The sequence below is a fragment of the Rosa rugosa genome, chromosome 1, assembly GCF_958449725.1.
Source record: "Rosa rugosa chromosome 1, drRosRugo1.1, whole genome shotgun sequence".
NCBI classification, from domain to species: domain Eukaryota; kingdom Viridiplantae; phylum Streptophyta; class Magnoliopsida; order Rosales; family Rosaceae; genus Rosa; species Rosa rugosa.
Window position 1 is genome coordinate 12,518,508 of NC_084820.1, and position 16,618 is coordinate 12,535,125.

General features: G+C 36.3%; 1 protein-coding gene across 1 annotated transcript; it reads right to left on the reverse strand.

Annotated features, from left to right (window-relative positions):
* Positions 1 to 290: 290 nt before the first annotated feature.
* LOC133718291 (cholesterol 22-monohydroxylase CYP90B51) lies at positions 291 to 6,077 on the reverse strand. Its single transcript, XM_062145104.1, has 8 exons — positions 5,644 to 6,077; positions 5,218 to 5,542; positions 4,970 to 5,122; positions 4,624 to 4,866; positions 4,430 to 4,522; positions 4,230 to 4,308; positions 3,985 to 4,091; positions 291 to 1,029 (listed from the first exon to the last, which is right to left on the reverse strand). Exons 1-8 carry the CDS (start codon positions 5,871 to 5,873, stop codon positions 766 to 768), a joined length of 1,494 nt encoding a protein of 497 aa, XP_062001088.1. The 5' UTR covers positions 5,874 to 6,077; the 3' UTR covers positions 291 to 765.
* Positions 6,078 to 16,618: the final 10,541 nt, after the last annotated feature.

The following is a 16,618-nucleotide window of genomic DNA, read 5'->3' on the forward strand; positions in this document are numbered from 1 at the left end:
GTGTTTTGTATTGTAGGCTCGTAGCTAAAGCGAAAAATACATATATATATATATATATATATATATATATATATATATTCGACTAGAGCTAAATAAAAATATTAAAGAATTATAGTGAAGTTAGGAGCTATATTAACATTTATGATTTAAGATATAATGCAGTGTTAGACAGTTAAACATCGTCAACTTTCTTCTCTTAATCTAGAAGGAGAGAGAAATTGAACTTAGAACAATATATTTAGAATTAAGAAACGATATTGATGATAAAAATTTATAATTTTACAGAAAGGAACAAAAAAAAAAAAAAAAAAAAACCATATCACTTGTAAGTAAATAACTACCCTCAAGTCCAAAGCTAAGGGACGATGAGGCAATTCGAATTTAATTTACAATGAGGAGCATGAGATACTTCCTCTATCGATCTCCTATAATTTTTCGGTTGGTGGGTGCATATATGCAGCACGGTTGTGGAGGTTGGAAGAAGAACAGGTGTTCCTTAAGCATCCCGGCCTGTAGTTGTAGTAGTACCTCGAGGTCTTTATCTTCCTTTTGCATATGTACTCATCCTCTGGAAGAAGATGTACTACTTCATATTAAAAGTCAAAACCAACTTCCAGTACTACAGCAACTTCTTTGTACTCTGTCGGATCTAAGCTTATCCCATATTAGATTAGAGGATGATGATGATGAGTGGTTTGTTGGTTCTTTGAAGCTAGCTTCCATGGGGATAATCAGATAATGCATGCAAGGTGTTTGATGACTTGATTATATGAAGTTTGTTTGGCGTTGAGCTCTGATTTGTAGTCCTTTCTGAAAGTCGACAAATGGGAATGCGAAAGCTTGGTCGTCCAAATTGGCCAACTCCCACTGGTAGTTGAGGACCAGGTGGTGGATGAAAACGGCCATTTCTAACTTGGCCAGTTCTGATCCGGCGCAAAGTCGTGGTCCTCCCCCAAATGGCATAAAGTTGCTACTTGTCATGCTCGAGTAAGATGTTGATGATGAAGAAGATCGCGTGCTGTTGCTTTGCTGCAAGATCACCATCATAGACACAACATAAGGAACAAAGAATTAGCGACAATGTTAAGGACTAGTGCTTGCTCCTCAACGAAACTAAGATTGCTTCATTAAGACAATTTATCAAACACGTTATCACCAACTCATAACGCCCTAAAACAGAAGGCGAATAAAATCAACACAATGGGACCAACAGATCCCTTCGACCTTTACCACATACTATACCGATAAAAATGTTTTATACTACATTAACGGACCACATTATATACCACATCTCCAAATGACGAGACTCGCTACGAGGGTATTGCCTTTATGGGTCAATCAGCATCTAGATGGATTATTTATCTTGCATTGTCATAGTGATTGTCATTGTCGGGATATGATCACTAATTTTGTATAGTTCCATGGTGTGTAAACCTTTTTTTCTAAGTAGATACCGCTTTGTTCTGGGGATTTTTCTGGACCAGTTCTGGGCTAAAGGGAAAAATAAAATCTGGTCAGGACCAGTTTGGCATTTGACCCACTAAGAGCAAATTAAAGAGTACCCGATGATGCACGTGCATGTGAGAAACCCCACAGTCCACATGGGGTTCCAATCATCTCGAACCCCATTCTCTACCCTCCCCACACGCACACTCGCTGGTGTGTATGTCCGTACACCCCACACCCATTCATTCATATGCACCTTGGATTGATTTGATCAAGACACTACATCCGAAAAAAGCAAGACACTACATCCGAAAAAAGCAAATCCATGAGATCCCCATTGCCCCTTGCAACCATCATCCTTTTGTGCCTTATCTAATTTTGATGCCAAGATATTGATGGAATATTGAGTCTATTGTCAATTGGTGCCACACGTTTGTGCAGAGAATATGAATCGGGATCATTGGTTTGAATAGAATTATACTTGAACGTGCAGTTTTGATTCAAAATCTTACACACACACAAAAAAAAGAGAGACAAAACTAAAAGATTGTTGAACCTGAATTGCAACAACTCCATTGGTGTGCCTATCCCAATTCCCACAAGTTGTATTGTACCCTTAGCCACTCGTTTTCTCAGTGCACTGAACTTTAAAATTCTGGTTTTGTGTTTTAGTAACTAGTTCCAAGAAAAGAATGTGGACCTATTTTGCAACCCCATTAGTTTGTCTCGTCTAAAATTCCATTGTTCCCATGTTAGATCGTCACTCATTTTCTTATCGCTCCAATAATTGTCAATAACTAAAGTCATTTGATTCCTTATCTATGAAGAGGAATAGAGTCTTACTTATTCATCCTTCTAATACTAAAGTGACATGCACATGACAATATAGCTCTCAAGTTACAAGTCGAGAAGTAATAAAACAAAAAGAAACACACCAATGTGACATGACATTAATCCAACACTATATGTGATATTGACTAATGCTGAAATTGTAAAGTAAAAATCTACGAGCAGGATGAGGAATAGAAAGTTTTTTTTTTTTTTTTTTGACAATGAGGAATAGAAAGTTTGGATCCCCCATATCGTAAAAATGGGCAAACATTGGGAAGCATCCAATTGGGTCCACGACCAACGGCTGGTTTGTGAGTCCCATAAGAGCAAGTTCACCCGTTGGGTCACCGGGTCACCTACTATTCACTGCTTTTTAGTGTATATTTTCATTCTCTGGGTCACGAAATACACTGTGCTCGTGACCCAGGGCACGAAATACACTGTGCAGGTCACCATGGTGACCCAGAACACTGTACCGGGTGACCCAGGGCACGAAATTAACACTAAAAAGTAGTGAATAGTGGGTGACCTGGTGACCCAACGGGTGAACTTGCCCTAAGGGCAACCCTAAACACAATGGGGACCTTACCTTCTAATAAAGAATTTTTATATGTTTTTCATATAAAACTATATTACACTTTTTAGTAGTTGTATTTCTGAAATTTCACCTTCATCTTCCATTAAAAAAAAATTAAAGATTTTAAGATATCTTTTGATAGGGCATTAAACATTGGGTGCGGCTATTGCCACCCTACCATTTTCTTAGTTCACCCTACAAACATTTGAATTATTGAAAGATCTCAAAAAAAAAAAAAAAAAAAAAAACTATATTACCCAAGTGCAAAATGACTAATAGGTACACTAATTTTCTAAAATTCAAATATGTAAGAAAAAATAAATACATAACCAATTAATTAAATACAAATACTACTTAATTTCTCATTGAATAACATTAATCTCATCGTTAATTCGTTATTCAATTCATAAAACTATTAGTGTTAACTTCATCAAAATCTTTGCAGTACCCTTTGTGAACACCGAAAGTGAAAAATTTTAAATACGAAAAAAAAAAATCAATCTCTTCTTCGTTGCTCATAGTTATTAACTTACTAATATTTTGACATGAATTCAAACAAACGAACATTGAAATTGAAAAAAAAAATGGAAGTTAATATGATTATGATTTTATTAGGAAACTTTAATATATTTTAGTTTTTTTATTAGTATAAATTAAATATGGAATTTAAGTTAAAAAAAAAATTTGATTGAATATATGTTATAAGGATATTTCTGGAAAGAAAAATGGATTAGATAAGTAAATTTAATAATTGAAATTAAAACATAAGATGTAATGAGCAAGTAGGGTGAACAAAGAAAATTGTAGGGTGACAATAGCCGCACCCTAAACATTTTGTCCGACCGTCTAATCATAACTCACCAAATGTATAAATTTAAGGCAGGGTAATAAAACTGAATGTTTTGTTAGCTCGTTCGGACACAGAGCAAATATGTCTTAATTTTCATTTTATTTTTCAAACAAAATTAAACAATTAAAAATTCAAACATATTTGCTTTATGTCTAATGAGCTACGTAATTATTGTCAAAATTAAAACCAAGTTGCGGCTAAAGAGAATCGAAAATAATCATGATTATGAGGGCAAGTTGTGTTATCAAAGACCAAAGCTAGCAAGCTAGGTATGACTGACCTGCCATCTCCATGGATTGAAGTGTTGAGGGTAGTCAAAAAGCAAAGGATCCAAATGCATGGCTGCAATTACCGGAAGCACTTTCCACCCACATGGAATGTCATAACCTTCCAAAGTTTCAAACACCCACAAAAAAAGAAGTTCAGTTTTAACATATACTAAAGCAGCCTCAGATTTTCAGATGACTTTATGGACCCAACTCCCAACTCCCAACTCTTGCACCAAATTCTTCTCAACACACTCACCTTTGTACCTTACATCTTTCAGTGCCTTTCTGTGTAAAAACCTCACCACGTTCCCGAGCCTAAGTGTCTCACTTATTACCTTCACATAAAAAAATAGATCCACATAATTTTAGTTTACAAACTAATAACGCAGAATTTTTTATTTAATTTAATAAAAAAAAACTTGAACTTCAGAAATTAATTTGCTTTTAGTAACTAACACATTGAGTGAATTCCATTTTTTTGTAGTCATCCCAGTTCAACTCTGTCTCTCCTGCTTTCTTCTTGGCTTTGACAATTTCAATGTGCTCTTCCTGCAGAACAAAAGAAAAAGCCATTAAATAGAAAACAAATTGAATCAAAACCAAGAATTTTTTATTTTTGTCCAGCTACGAGTAATGAAATATATTCTTACCCTTAACTGCTCAATTGCATTAGGACAGCCAGGCAAGAAGTAGATGGCTAAAGCTATGGAGACTGATGAAGTTTCATGACCAGCAAAGAGCAAGCTCAGTATCAAGTCAAGAATTTGCTCCTTTGAAAGATTTGAATTCTTCAAAACCCATCCAAGAAGATCATCTTCCCCTATGTTTTCACTTCCCTCCTTCACCCTCTCTTCCATTTTGCGCTCAATGAACTTCAGAATGGTTGATCGAGACTGTGATGAGCCAATGGTATAATTATTGAAAAAAAAGAACAAGAGAGAAATAAGATTAAAGCTTTGTTAGGAGGTGAAAATCCAATGTGAAAATATAAATTACCTGTAAGGCTTTTCTGTAAGCTGTCCCTGGTAAATTTAATGGAGCAGAAACCACACCCTTCATGAAAGTAACATACAATTTCTTGAGCTGCTCTGTCTCTGGTTCTCCAGGATCCAAGCTCATGATGTGTTTGGCCATCAAATTGAAAGTGAACTGCAATCACTTTTTCATTAACCCGATTAACCTCTTACCTTTTTTTTCTTGAATTGCAAGCATTCATTCATTAATTCACAAAAATTTTTACTCACCTTCTTAGCTTCATCCTGAGCTGAAAACACAGAATTCTCTTTCCAGCTCCCCAAAACAAGCAAAGTATGCTTCTCAACTTCTCTCAGCAAATGGGTTCTGAGTCTGGCGTGGCTTAAGAAATTGAGGGATATAGTCCTCATATCTCTATGCATGTCACCCACTAAAACCAACATAGACCATTTTCCAAGAATCCCTCCTATGCTTCTTGGGTAGCTACATTCAAACAATCTGCCTTCATTTTGTAGTATGAATCTATTGAGCCCTGCATCAGCTGAAACTATAGTTGGCTCCCCAAACAAACTGGACTTGTAAATTTTCCCATACCTGCAGATTTAAGTAGAGGATATAAGTTTGTTTAGTGCACAAAACAAAACATGGGTTTTGATATATGAGGCTTTTAGGTTTCTGGGTCTTTGCTAATTTACCTTGAAATATGTTGCTCCATGAATTCTCCTGTAGAGGTTGCACAGTAAGGCTTCAAGTAGCCTATGGTTTCTCCAAGAAAAGGCCAGCCCATGTTTCCTGGTGGGAGATTGAGTCCTCTGATTTGGTGTTGCTGCTTCTTTCTTCTGATGAGAATGAGGAAGAGGAATAGAGTTAAGATTGAGGGAAGAACACAGAGGATTAGCTCTGAATCAGACATGGAGGCTGGCATTCCCTTGTGTTTTTCTCTGTGGGAAATTTGGTTTGCTTAGCTGTTTTTATATATGCAAAGGTGGATAATCAGTAATCTGCTTTTTGAAGCCCCCTCTACACACCTGTTGAAAAGGAGGTAGCTGGCTTTGAAAAGTTGCTTAAGAATAAGCTAGTCGTTAATGAAAAGCATGGAGGCCAAGGTCCCTTTTATAAGCCTTCTTCTTCTGTCTTTTAAGCGAAAACAGCGGAGAATGAAATCGAGTTTTGAGTTTCACACTCAATAGGGTAGTGAATATCCTGTAGAAAACATTAGTTTCTCAAATAAGATAACAATTTTGATTTTATTTGTAATTGTCATTTCAGTTTCTAATTAGCCTCCGGTAAATGCAGTAAGAAATTTTGGGTAAGAAACTTCAATGAGTATGAAAGTGTGGAGTAAAAACCTGGATGATCATATATGACATAACCTTGCAATAATCATCTGCGTCATTATGGCAATCTGGTATATTAACCAGTCAAACGATTCTGTTCATCCTTTGCCAAAAAAAAAACGATTCTGTTCATCGAAAAGAAGTAATGGCAGTGTGACACAAGGGATTGTCATGGTTTGACCTATAATAGTAGCATAAGGGCATCTCATCATGTAACGATCGTACTGAAATTAAGATAGTTACAGTGGTTGATTTGAGAATTTTATTCAATATATTTTTTTGTGAGATAAAAAAAAATACACCGACCAACTTCTTTTATTTACTTTAATTATCTAAATCTCTATTTTTTTTTTTACGTACATTTTATCGAACATCTTACTTCCATCTACAACAAAAACATTAAGAAGAATTCCGATCAGGGATATAACATGGATGTGCTGTCCTCGGTTCATGAAATTGCAGAGAAACATGCTTATGCTGGGGAGAGAAGAGAGAACGCAAACATAGTGATGTGAACCTTGAAGAAATAATCAGTAGTAATTGACGCTCTCCCCTCGCATACTATTCTTCTTCGATTCCAATGTGCTGCTGATTCTGAAAGCTCTCTGCTCCCACAAACCAAAAAGTGATTTTCCTTTTGCTGCTGCGCCTCTGCTCCTGCGCAGCATCAATCTCAACACATTTATTCTGGTCAAATTAATTGCTTTGACTACTCTGCACAAGCTGGAAATTGTCTTTGAGATCATTGTGGCTGGACTGTATGCTACTCTATTCAATTATCACAACAGAACTGAACACAATATCTAGCGTGTTCTGTTATGTTTTTTATCTGTTATTCATTTTTATTAGTGCAAGTGCGCGTCGATATTCTTTTAAAATTAAAAACAGAAATTGTATTTGCCTTATAAATCTAAAATGCACATAAAACTCACTTGTGGGAGGATTTTCAAAATAGAAGATGATCGATATGATTTTATGCCGACTGTATTAACTAAAAAAGTTAGTAAAATCTCAAGTGCAAATCTCTCTACTCCATTAATAATAAAAAATAGAATAACAATATGTGCTTATCTATATGTGTGAGAAAGGTTCGATTGTGAGCAACTATGCCTAAACAAGACGAGGCTAGAAGAAACTCTAGTAGAGGTCCACAACGGTACATGCAAGTCTTTCGTTTAACTTTAAAAGTAAAGTACTCATTTATATTGTTTAAATGTTTAATACATGTTTTATCACAATGAAGCACTTGCATTAGTTTTATTGGTCTTCCCTCAAAGATTAGACATATTAGGTTATTAATCCATTGACCTATGCAAGATGGGTGAGTCATCTCCTATAATTGGAGCGGCACCATTGTACCTGTTGGTGTTGTGTGGGTTCTAGTGTTTAAATCCACTCACTCCATCCGTAGAAAAGTTAGGCTCTTGTTTGTCTTTGGATGGGGGACTAGAGTTTATGGGAACATGAATAAAGTGGGGAAGGTTTTTGACTGTGTTCGGAGCCTCCCTGATAGCGTCAGGTTACGAGTCACTTGGAGCTTCACTTTAAGGTAACGTTATTCTACAAAATCTAGGGTTTCTTTTAAGGTGTTCTATTCATGCTCATTTTTGTCGTAACCCGGTTATTCGGGTGAGTTATTGTGTAATATTAACTTCATTTACTATTAATGGATTGACGCCCCCTTTTGATAATAAAAACTTTAGAATGCAACCAACAAATTGGTTCGCCTTAGGTAGCAACACGTCAAATTTGGGAGTGGTAGACTATGCGACTAGCTATCTGCTTTACCCAGAAGAAACATTGATAAATTCTCTACAATATAACAAACCAACTTTCTAGGGCTATAATGCTGCATACCTTGTGTTCATATACTTTAAAAAAAAAAAAAAATCTTAATTCAAAGTGCATTTCTGCTTTGGGTGCGGCTATTGCCACCCTATCATTTTCTTTTTTTGAATCGAAGGAGGTCAATCATTTATTGAAATTGAAAGATTACAACGATACGATGCCAAAAGACATCAAGAAGGGAATAAAATAGTATGAAAAGAAAAATACATATGAAATATAAAAACTTAATAACGCAAGAGCAGCAACGTCGAGACGCACCCTACCATTTTCTTTGTTCACCCTACAAATATTTGAATTATTGAAAGACTATATTACCTAAATGCAAAATAACTAATAAGTACACTAATTTTCTAAAATTCAAATCTGTAAGGAAAACTAAATACATAACTAATTAAATACAAAACTACTTAATTTCTCTTCTGATAACATTAATCTTCATCTTCTCCGTCCAAATTTCAATTTATTACAATTTTCTTTTTTTATCTTTTTGTTATTTCCTCATCGTTAATTCGTTATTCAATTCACAAAACCATTAGTATTAATTTCATCAAAATCTTTGTAATACCTTTATGAACACCGAAAGTAAAAAAATTAAAACATGAAAGCAAAAAATCAATCTTTTCTTCATTGCTCATAGTAGTACTTACTAATTTTTTAATATGGATTGAAATAAATTAACATTGAAATTGAATGGAAAAAAAATTAAAAAAATTGAAGTAAATCAAATTATGATTTTATAGGAAACTTTAATATATTTTAGTACGTCTTTTTAATTGATATAAATTAAATGAGAAATTTTTGTTAAACAAAATTTATTTTTTAATTTGATATGTCATATGATGGTGGATACTCCTGGAAAGAGAAAATGGTTCGATAAGTAAATCAAATAATTGAAATTAAAATGTAGGGTGTAATGAGCAAGTAGGGTGAACAAAGAAAATTATAGGGTGGCAATAGCCGCACCCGAGAAAGATCATGATATTTTTCCCTAAATTTCGAGACTTTTTTAAACCAAGTCAAAACCCGATTATTAAACTATAATTTGCATGCTCCTTGCTTCGATTACAATTTTGTTTTTTGACCCTATGACCAATAATTGGTTCTCCTAAGCATATTAATGTAGCGAAACATCAAATTTGGGAGTAGTAGAGACTAGCTATTTGCACCATCCAAAAAAATATATTATAATTTGCATGCTCCTAGCTTATTTGTAGTTTCATCCCTAATTTAATGTAAACTGTAACACATTTTCTTTGTGCACAATCTAATAATCAAAAAATTGAGATTAAAGGTTTTGTTATAGAGACTTAAATAATTCGAGAAATTTTTTTTTTATGGATACGACCTATATTCATCAGATCCCAGCTACTCTGTGTTCATATGAAGACAATGAAAGGTGATGTATAGCTCAGTGGAAGTTAATTGCTTCGTGTATTTCATGTATGTTATTTTATAGTCCATAGCTCTATAATATAAGTATATACAATGTAGATTATATTGTATACATGATTAATTAAAGGCTCAACTAACCTCGAACTGTCCTACTAGATTGTGGCCAATCCAATAATAGGTTACTATTTTGGTCGAGGATAATACTATACACCAATCAAAATAATATAATTTCTAAGCTATGAAACATAGTGTTGATTGCTCTCTTCTATATCGAATGCGAAAATGAAAAATTTCATGACTCATTTGTTCCATAGATTGAGGATATCTTATAAAGATTTTTGTATAGTCACCATACGACACATTTATTTTGAAACAAATGTGACAATTGATTATTCAATTGCACACAACAACATATAAATTTACAATAAACAACATTAGATAGAGATCCTCTTTTTCATTAATGATGACAACTTAGAGATCTGTTTGATATGTAGTTTCTTAGCAAATAGTTATAGTTAATAACTTTGTTAGAGTATAAAAGGGTCCTCAATTACAATATACAACCCTACGCATTATTGTGCTTCAGGTTTTTTTAATTTCTATTGTGCTTCATGTGAATACTCGTCTACCAATACTACATATCTTTTCCAAAATATGTACATTTTTTTTTAATAAAGAAATATGTACATCTTTTACTAATAGACAAAACAGAGTATCAAGCAAATAACAAAAAATAGATTCTCATTACCTCGTAAATAAAACACACAAAAAGTAAAAGAACAACAAAAGCAGAGAATGATACAAGGAGTATCAAAAAACAAATCTAGAGTGATAATAACGTGGAAAAGATACCAAATTCTTTCTCAATTCTCATAAACAGATTAAAGAAAAAAATATACACAAGAAAAACCATGTAAGCAAGAAGATTTCACTCCATTCTTATAAAATCGACAAATCATGGAAATCTATTTACTCTAGTGACGATAGAGAAGTGTCTAACTTGATGGAGATTTCTAGTTCTTTCTCAAAGAAAAAAATGTAAATGTCTTTGAGTTTAGCTCAATTTAAAAAAAAAATATAACGATTCTACAAGGCTCTTCAAATTTTATCTTACACCCCCTTACAATAACTATATTACGTCTCAATTATATTTTAGGGATCTTGACCAAATGCACCAAAATTGGACAAATTTATTCCACTTACACTAGCAACAGATTTTTATTCTCATGAACCCAATTTAGAGTATAATGACAAACATACTCTCAACCTAATTAAACAACTACACAACTACATCAAATGCCACTCTCTCTCTCTCTCTCTCGCGGCTTAGACAGCACCGGAACCGCTGCAGAAGCTGCTGCCATGGGAGAAGAAGATGGACAACACCACCATGCTCGAGGCGGCACACCGCTACGTTCGATTCCTCCAGCCTCAGGTCGCCGCCCTCCATGCCTTGCCCATCGTCGTCTCCGACTCCGCCGACCTCTCATTCATGGAGGTCTGCCGAGGAACGACGATTCAGATACTCAACTTCACCAACGCCGTCGCAATCAGAAGCCAATCACTAGAGCGATTGTTCAAGGTGTTGGATGTGTTCGAGACTATGCGCAACTTGATGCCGGAATTCGATTCCGTGTTCTCGAATTAGTATTGCTTGTTTCTCAAGAACGAAGCAATTACGATCTAGAAAAGATTAGGTGAAGCGGTCAAAGGAATTTTCATGGAATTAGAGAATCTGATCAGTCGAGACCCGGCCAAGACTCCGGTTCCAGGCGGCGGGCTCCACCCGATTACCCGGTACTTGATGAACTATCTCCGAGCGGCACGTCGTTCGTGCCAGATGCTGGAGCAAGTGTTTGAGGACAATGCTGGAGTCCCTCATCAGTCCAAGGTTGATGATCGAGCTTCGTCTTCGTCCATGTTAGTTCAGATGGATTGGATTATGGAGCAGAAGGCCCGGAAAGAAAGAAAAATGAAGAAAAAAAATTCTATTGGGTGGTAATAGATGTCTATTGGGGGGGGGGGTAATAAACGTTTTTAAATTGATATAATCTCTTCATTTTTTTCTTTAATCAAAGTTTTATTTGTCTAATTTTAGGAAAATTAGTTCCCATTTCGGTGATCGAAACATCTATTGGGGGGCAATGGAAGTCTATTGGGCCAATAAACTTTTCCGGTGAGATTTTCTGAAAAGTCAAGTGGACGGCTGGCGGTGACCGGATTCCGACGGTCGGTGATAGGAATCAGCGCGGCCGGTGACCGTGCTCCTGTGAAGTCTCTTATGGTTTCTCTCTTTTCCATTTTCTCTGTCTCCCCGGCCGCGCTCCGGTGAAGTCTCTTATGGTTTCTCTCTTTTCCATTTTCTCTCTCTCTCTTAATAACAAATGAGTGAGGGTAAAATGGTATTAAAAAAAAAATCTTAATGGGGTATTAGAGAAGACCTCCTTAGAGTGTTTTGGGTAAGAGAGAATTAAAAAAAGTTAATGGGATAAGTGAGAAAAAAATCTCTAGAAATAGGGTAAATAGACAAAAATCCTATATATATTTTTTCTTCTAATAATATGTGCTTAGATGTAACAAAAAAAAAGTATGTGCTTAGATATTTAAACGACGATGGAATACAAGATTAATAAGATTCAATAAAAAGGGAGAGAGAGAGAGAGAGAGAGAGAGAGAGAGAGAGAGAGAGAGAGATAGAGAGAGAGAGAGAGAGATAATAATGACAACACCAACCGTAAACAATAAAGCCGCTCGTGCGCCAATCATTGCAGGCAGGAGAGTGTACTGGGTGGACGAGACCACACGTGTGGGTGACAAGATCAATGATGCTGTGGCCAATTTATTGCGCACCAACCAAGTGAGAGACTTTACAGTTTACAGCCCATTTTGGATTAGCCTCAGATTTGCTTGGAACCCCAACAACAGGGATCTTGAATGAGACAAACCTCCACCATATATAATAGTTCCATTTCTCATATTTTGCCACAGTTTAATGGGTATTATTTACTAATATTCATGAATCAAAATTATATTAATAACTGTAATGCATTTATACTTAAATATACACTCCTATTTTAAAACCCTCTCTGCTAGGGTTTTTGAGAGCGCCAGCCATGGCCAAGCGTCTCTGCACCTACCTTCATTTTCGATGGAGAAAAATTCCGGCCCTTCCCATGGGGTCGCAACTATCGAGTACGGTTCAGTCTGTCCCTCTGTCTCTTTGTTTCTCTCATTGACGTTGAGATCAGGGGCTCTTTCTCCTTCTCAATTAGGTTCGCATCGAGGTTTGAGGTTGAACTCCGTTCGGCTGCCAACTGAACTGATGTTTGCTGGTGATTGGAAGATTTGGGATCCCGGGCGGTTCATGGATTCGTCTGAGCCAGGATTGGATCGGGTTCTGTTAGAGTCCGTCCCCCACGGATGGCGGCGAGGGCGCTTTCAAATGGGCCAGGATGTTGGGACGGAGCCAAGATTCTAGCCAAGCCGGGCTCGATTGAAATCGAGTTTTGGGATGGCGGCGAGGAGGTTGGGTGAGGAACTCGAGTTCGCCCATCGTGGTGGCGTGGAGCTGCTGGCATGGGGCTTGTCGGGTTCAGGCTCGGCTAGTCAGAGCCCCTCCGATCTGAGAGGGAATTGGTTATGGCGGAGCATTTTCACATTCATGTTTCGTAACAGGATCCGGGCCAAGGAGGGCGGCGCCGGTGAAAGTGTTTGGCGTCGTGGTGACGAGGGTGGGATCGGCCTTCTCCGGTGGAATTCAGACGGGGATATCGGTGCGGCTCCTCGGATCAGTGGTGTTTGGTTGCGGAGGCTCTTGGGTGCCTGGAGAGGAGCTGATGCTAGGGTGCCCATGAGCTTGGGGTGCCCTAATCAGATTCAAATGGGCTTGGGCTTTTGTTAAGGTTGCTTTGGCAAACTTGACTTTGGTCTCGGGCCGGATTTGGATCCGTATTTGGGATCCTGGTGGCTTACAAATCCGGATCTTGGATCCGAGACACCTGCTCATATTGATATGGTATTGGTTCTGGTTCTTAGGAGTTCGTTTGCTAATTTTTGAGTTTCTGACACCCTCGGTTACTTTTGAACTCCTGGTGGGCGAATCACCTCTCCTAGGTGATCATATCACCGGTTACTGTTACAGTTACTATTACATTTACACTGCTTTTGTGACATGTGCAGTGCAGCGATGTCGTTCGACATCAAGTCACATCCTGGTTACCTTTCATTCTAGATGCGTCTGTGCGTCTGATTATCCTTTATTGTTTTTCCTTTATTATAGATGCGTCTGTGCATCTCGTTTTTCTTTATTGTTTTATTTCGATGCTCTTGCATTGCTCCATGTAACCTTTTGTTATCACTTAATATAGTCTGTCGTCTTTCCTTAAAAAAAAAAAAAACTGTAATGCATTTATATCATAGGAGAATTTTTGTTTTTATATAGTTATGGGTAATGTTAAATTATTGTAAAATTGTAATGATAGTTTTGGTAGGCAAAAAACATTCGGTAATGTAAAATTGTAATGATAATTTTATGATGTCTTTTACTGCAATGTTAGATTATGTTTCAAAGTGTGATTTTTTTTTTAATACTATAAATGTTATTTGGTCCGCTTTCCCTTTATGTTATTCACAACTTGAAATACTTCATTCAATTACCATGTGTTTCATGGTGTCTTTTTTTTTTTTTTGGTTAAAAAATGGTGGTCGGGTGGGACTACCACTCCGGGGCCACAGAGCAACATGGGTTGGACCCCTCCCCATGGAGTGTTTTTCACATGCGGATGATCGAACCAGTGACCTCCTTACTACCAGGAGTATCACTGTAGCGTTCGCCCAACATGCAGGAACAGCATGCTTCCACTGCACTGTCTTTTACCGCAATGTTTGATTGTAAATATAATTTTTTTTATACAACATAAATGTGATTTGCTTCCCCTCTTCTTTATGTTCTTTAAAATTTTGAACTATTTTGATTCAATTATCATGTGCTTCATGATGTCTTTTACCACAATGTTAGATTATGTTTCAAAGTTTGATTTTTTTTTAATAACATAAATGTTACTTGGTCCCCTTCCCTTTATGTTATTTTCAATTTGAACTACTTCATTCAATTATCATGTGTTACCATAACGTTTGATTCTATTTAAAAGTTTGAATTTTTTTTATACTAATTAAATGTTATTAGCTCCCCCTCCCCTTTATCTTATTTACGATGTTGAATTGCTTTCATTCAATTAGCATGTGTTTTGGAGCTATTATCAAGAAATAGTCTTATATTTTCATTTCGTGGTCTCATTAACCTCTCAATATTAACTACTAATCTGTTAAATAAGTAGCAACAAAATAATACAGAACGTCAGAACCTAGAAGTACACAAATAATTGGTGATGTAATAATTTGAGTTATCAGTGAACCAGGGGCTTTCATTCTCTATGCAGTTTAGGACAAATACGCATGCCCTGACCGACACCAACATACCTTGCTAGATTCGTGTAAGACGACTTCTTTTTCTTTTGGCGAACTCGTGCAAGTCTTCTTACAAGTACAAATCCATTGAAATTGGCTTCACGTCACCTCTATCTCCTCAATGCATGAATGTACAGCTCGCGCAGCTGAAAAAAAAATAAGGATGTTTCTGCTCATTAATAAGTGTGGAGCTCACTCACTGAGAGTTTTTGAAGACGACCGACAACATTTGAGTTATTTGAGAAATAAAAGGCGGATAAATTTAAGTCCCGTTTGGTTTATGGATTTGAGAACGTGGGAGATGAAACTTATTCATTTATTGTGTTTGGTAAGTACAAGGAAAGGAAAAAAATTCTTAATAGAAGGAAAAAAATGAGCTGCATTTACGTACTCATTTTGTATTATTTTCTTGCATTAATTATAAACTGTTCAAACAACTTTTCCAACATTACCGAATATTGGAATGGAAACTTCATGATAATCTTAACGTCCATTTTTATGAGAAATACTGAAGAATTACTTTTATTTTCGCTAACTAAACGAGAGGCCTTGGTTAATAACAGATCCAAGCTGAATGTACGATTTAAAAAGATCAAGGGTCAAACTTCTACACTCGCTCCTGCAAGGACTTTGTATCATATCAAGATCCATGAATCATTATGAAGATCGTGAAAGCCAAAATTGGGAAGGAGATTGAAAGATCGATGATGATCGAGTATGCATTTTTGATTGGAAGCTTATTTTGGATTATCATTGTTGACTAGCCAAACGAATGAGAAACTTCCAAGATCTTTAGATTAAGATAAAGCTTTGCTTTATCCTTATACGGAAGCCGAGGCACACATACCTCTCCCATACTATACCAACCTCTAACTTCACACTCTTCAATCAAACATACAAGGACAAAGAGAGAGTTTGGTGCTGAGGCCTTGTTTGTATATGTAGCATGAATGAGATGAAGAAGAGGCAGGTGTAGTGTCAAATTCAAAGCTTTAAATCCTTGAAGATCATAGATTTCTTCGGTGTATTCGTTAAATGTTAACCAACTTTTTATAATATAGACAAACTTCAGGTAATGGGAGACTGGTCTACCATTGATCCAAAATCTCGCAATAATTGTATGGGAGAGTTCTCGAATGATCAATCGTATCACTGCATATGACAAGTCTATTATTTTTTGAACATAATTTACACTTTTGTATCGATATTTAGTGGTGTGTAGGAGAAAATCTTTTATAAAGAGATTGTATCATCCCATTAGTCAAACCGTCGGATCATAGATCGATCAACACGTAAACAAGAAACATATATATTTTGATACTTCATATAGTATATACTCTTTAAACTTATTCACATAACAGTAAGAGAGACTGAGAGAGTCGATCGATCGGGCAAACTTGTTAGTAAGATGATTGATATTTCAGACGTGATTGTTATATTTTTATACGATTATTATGTCAGAAAATGAAAGAGGACCCATGAGATCGATTGATGATGATGATGATGATGATGATTGTGCAAACCAAGGGATCGAATACCTCAATTCAACTCAATCATTTTGCTCACACTCGGATTTGGCTACCAAAACGTGGCCGCACGGTGCTCCAAGAGTTCACAGAACACTGTC

Coding starts and splice junctions, on each gene's coding strand:
- LOC133718291 (XM_062145104.1), bottom strand. CDS start 5,873: ATGCCAGCCTCCATGTCTGATTCAGAGCTAATCCTCTGTGTTCTTCCC. Junction 5,123..5,217: donor CTCAGGATGAAGCTAAGAAG/GTGAGTAAAAAT, acceptor AAGTGATTGCAG/TTCACTTTCAATTTGATGGC. Junction 4,309..4,429: donor AAATGGAATTCACTCAATGT/GTTAGTTACTAA, acceptor TTTTATGTGAAG/GTAATAAGTGAGACACTTAG.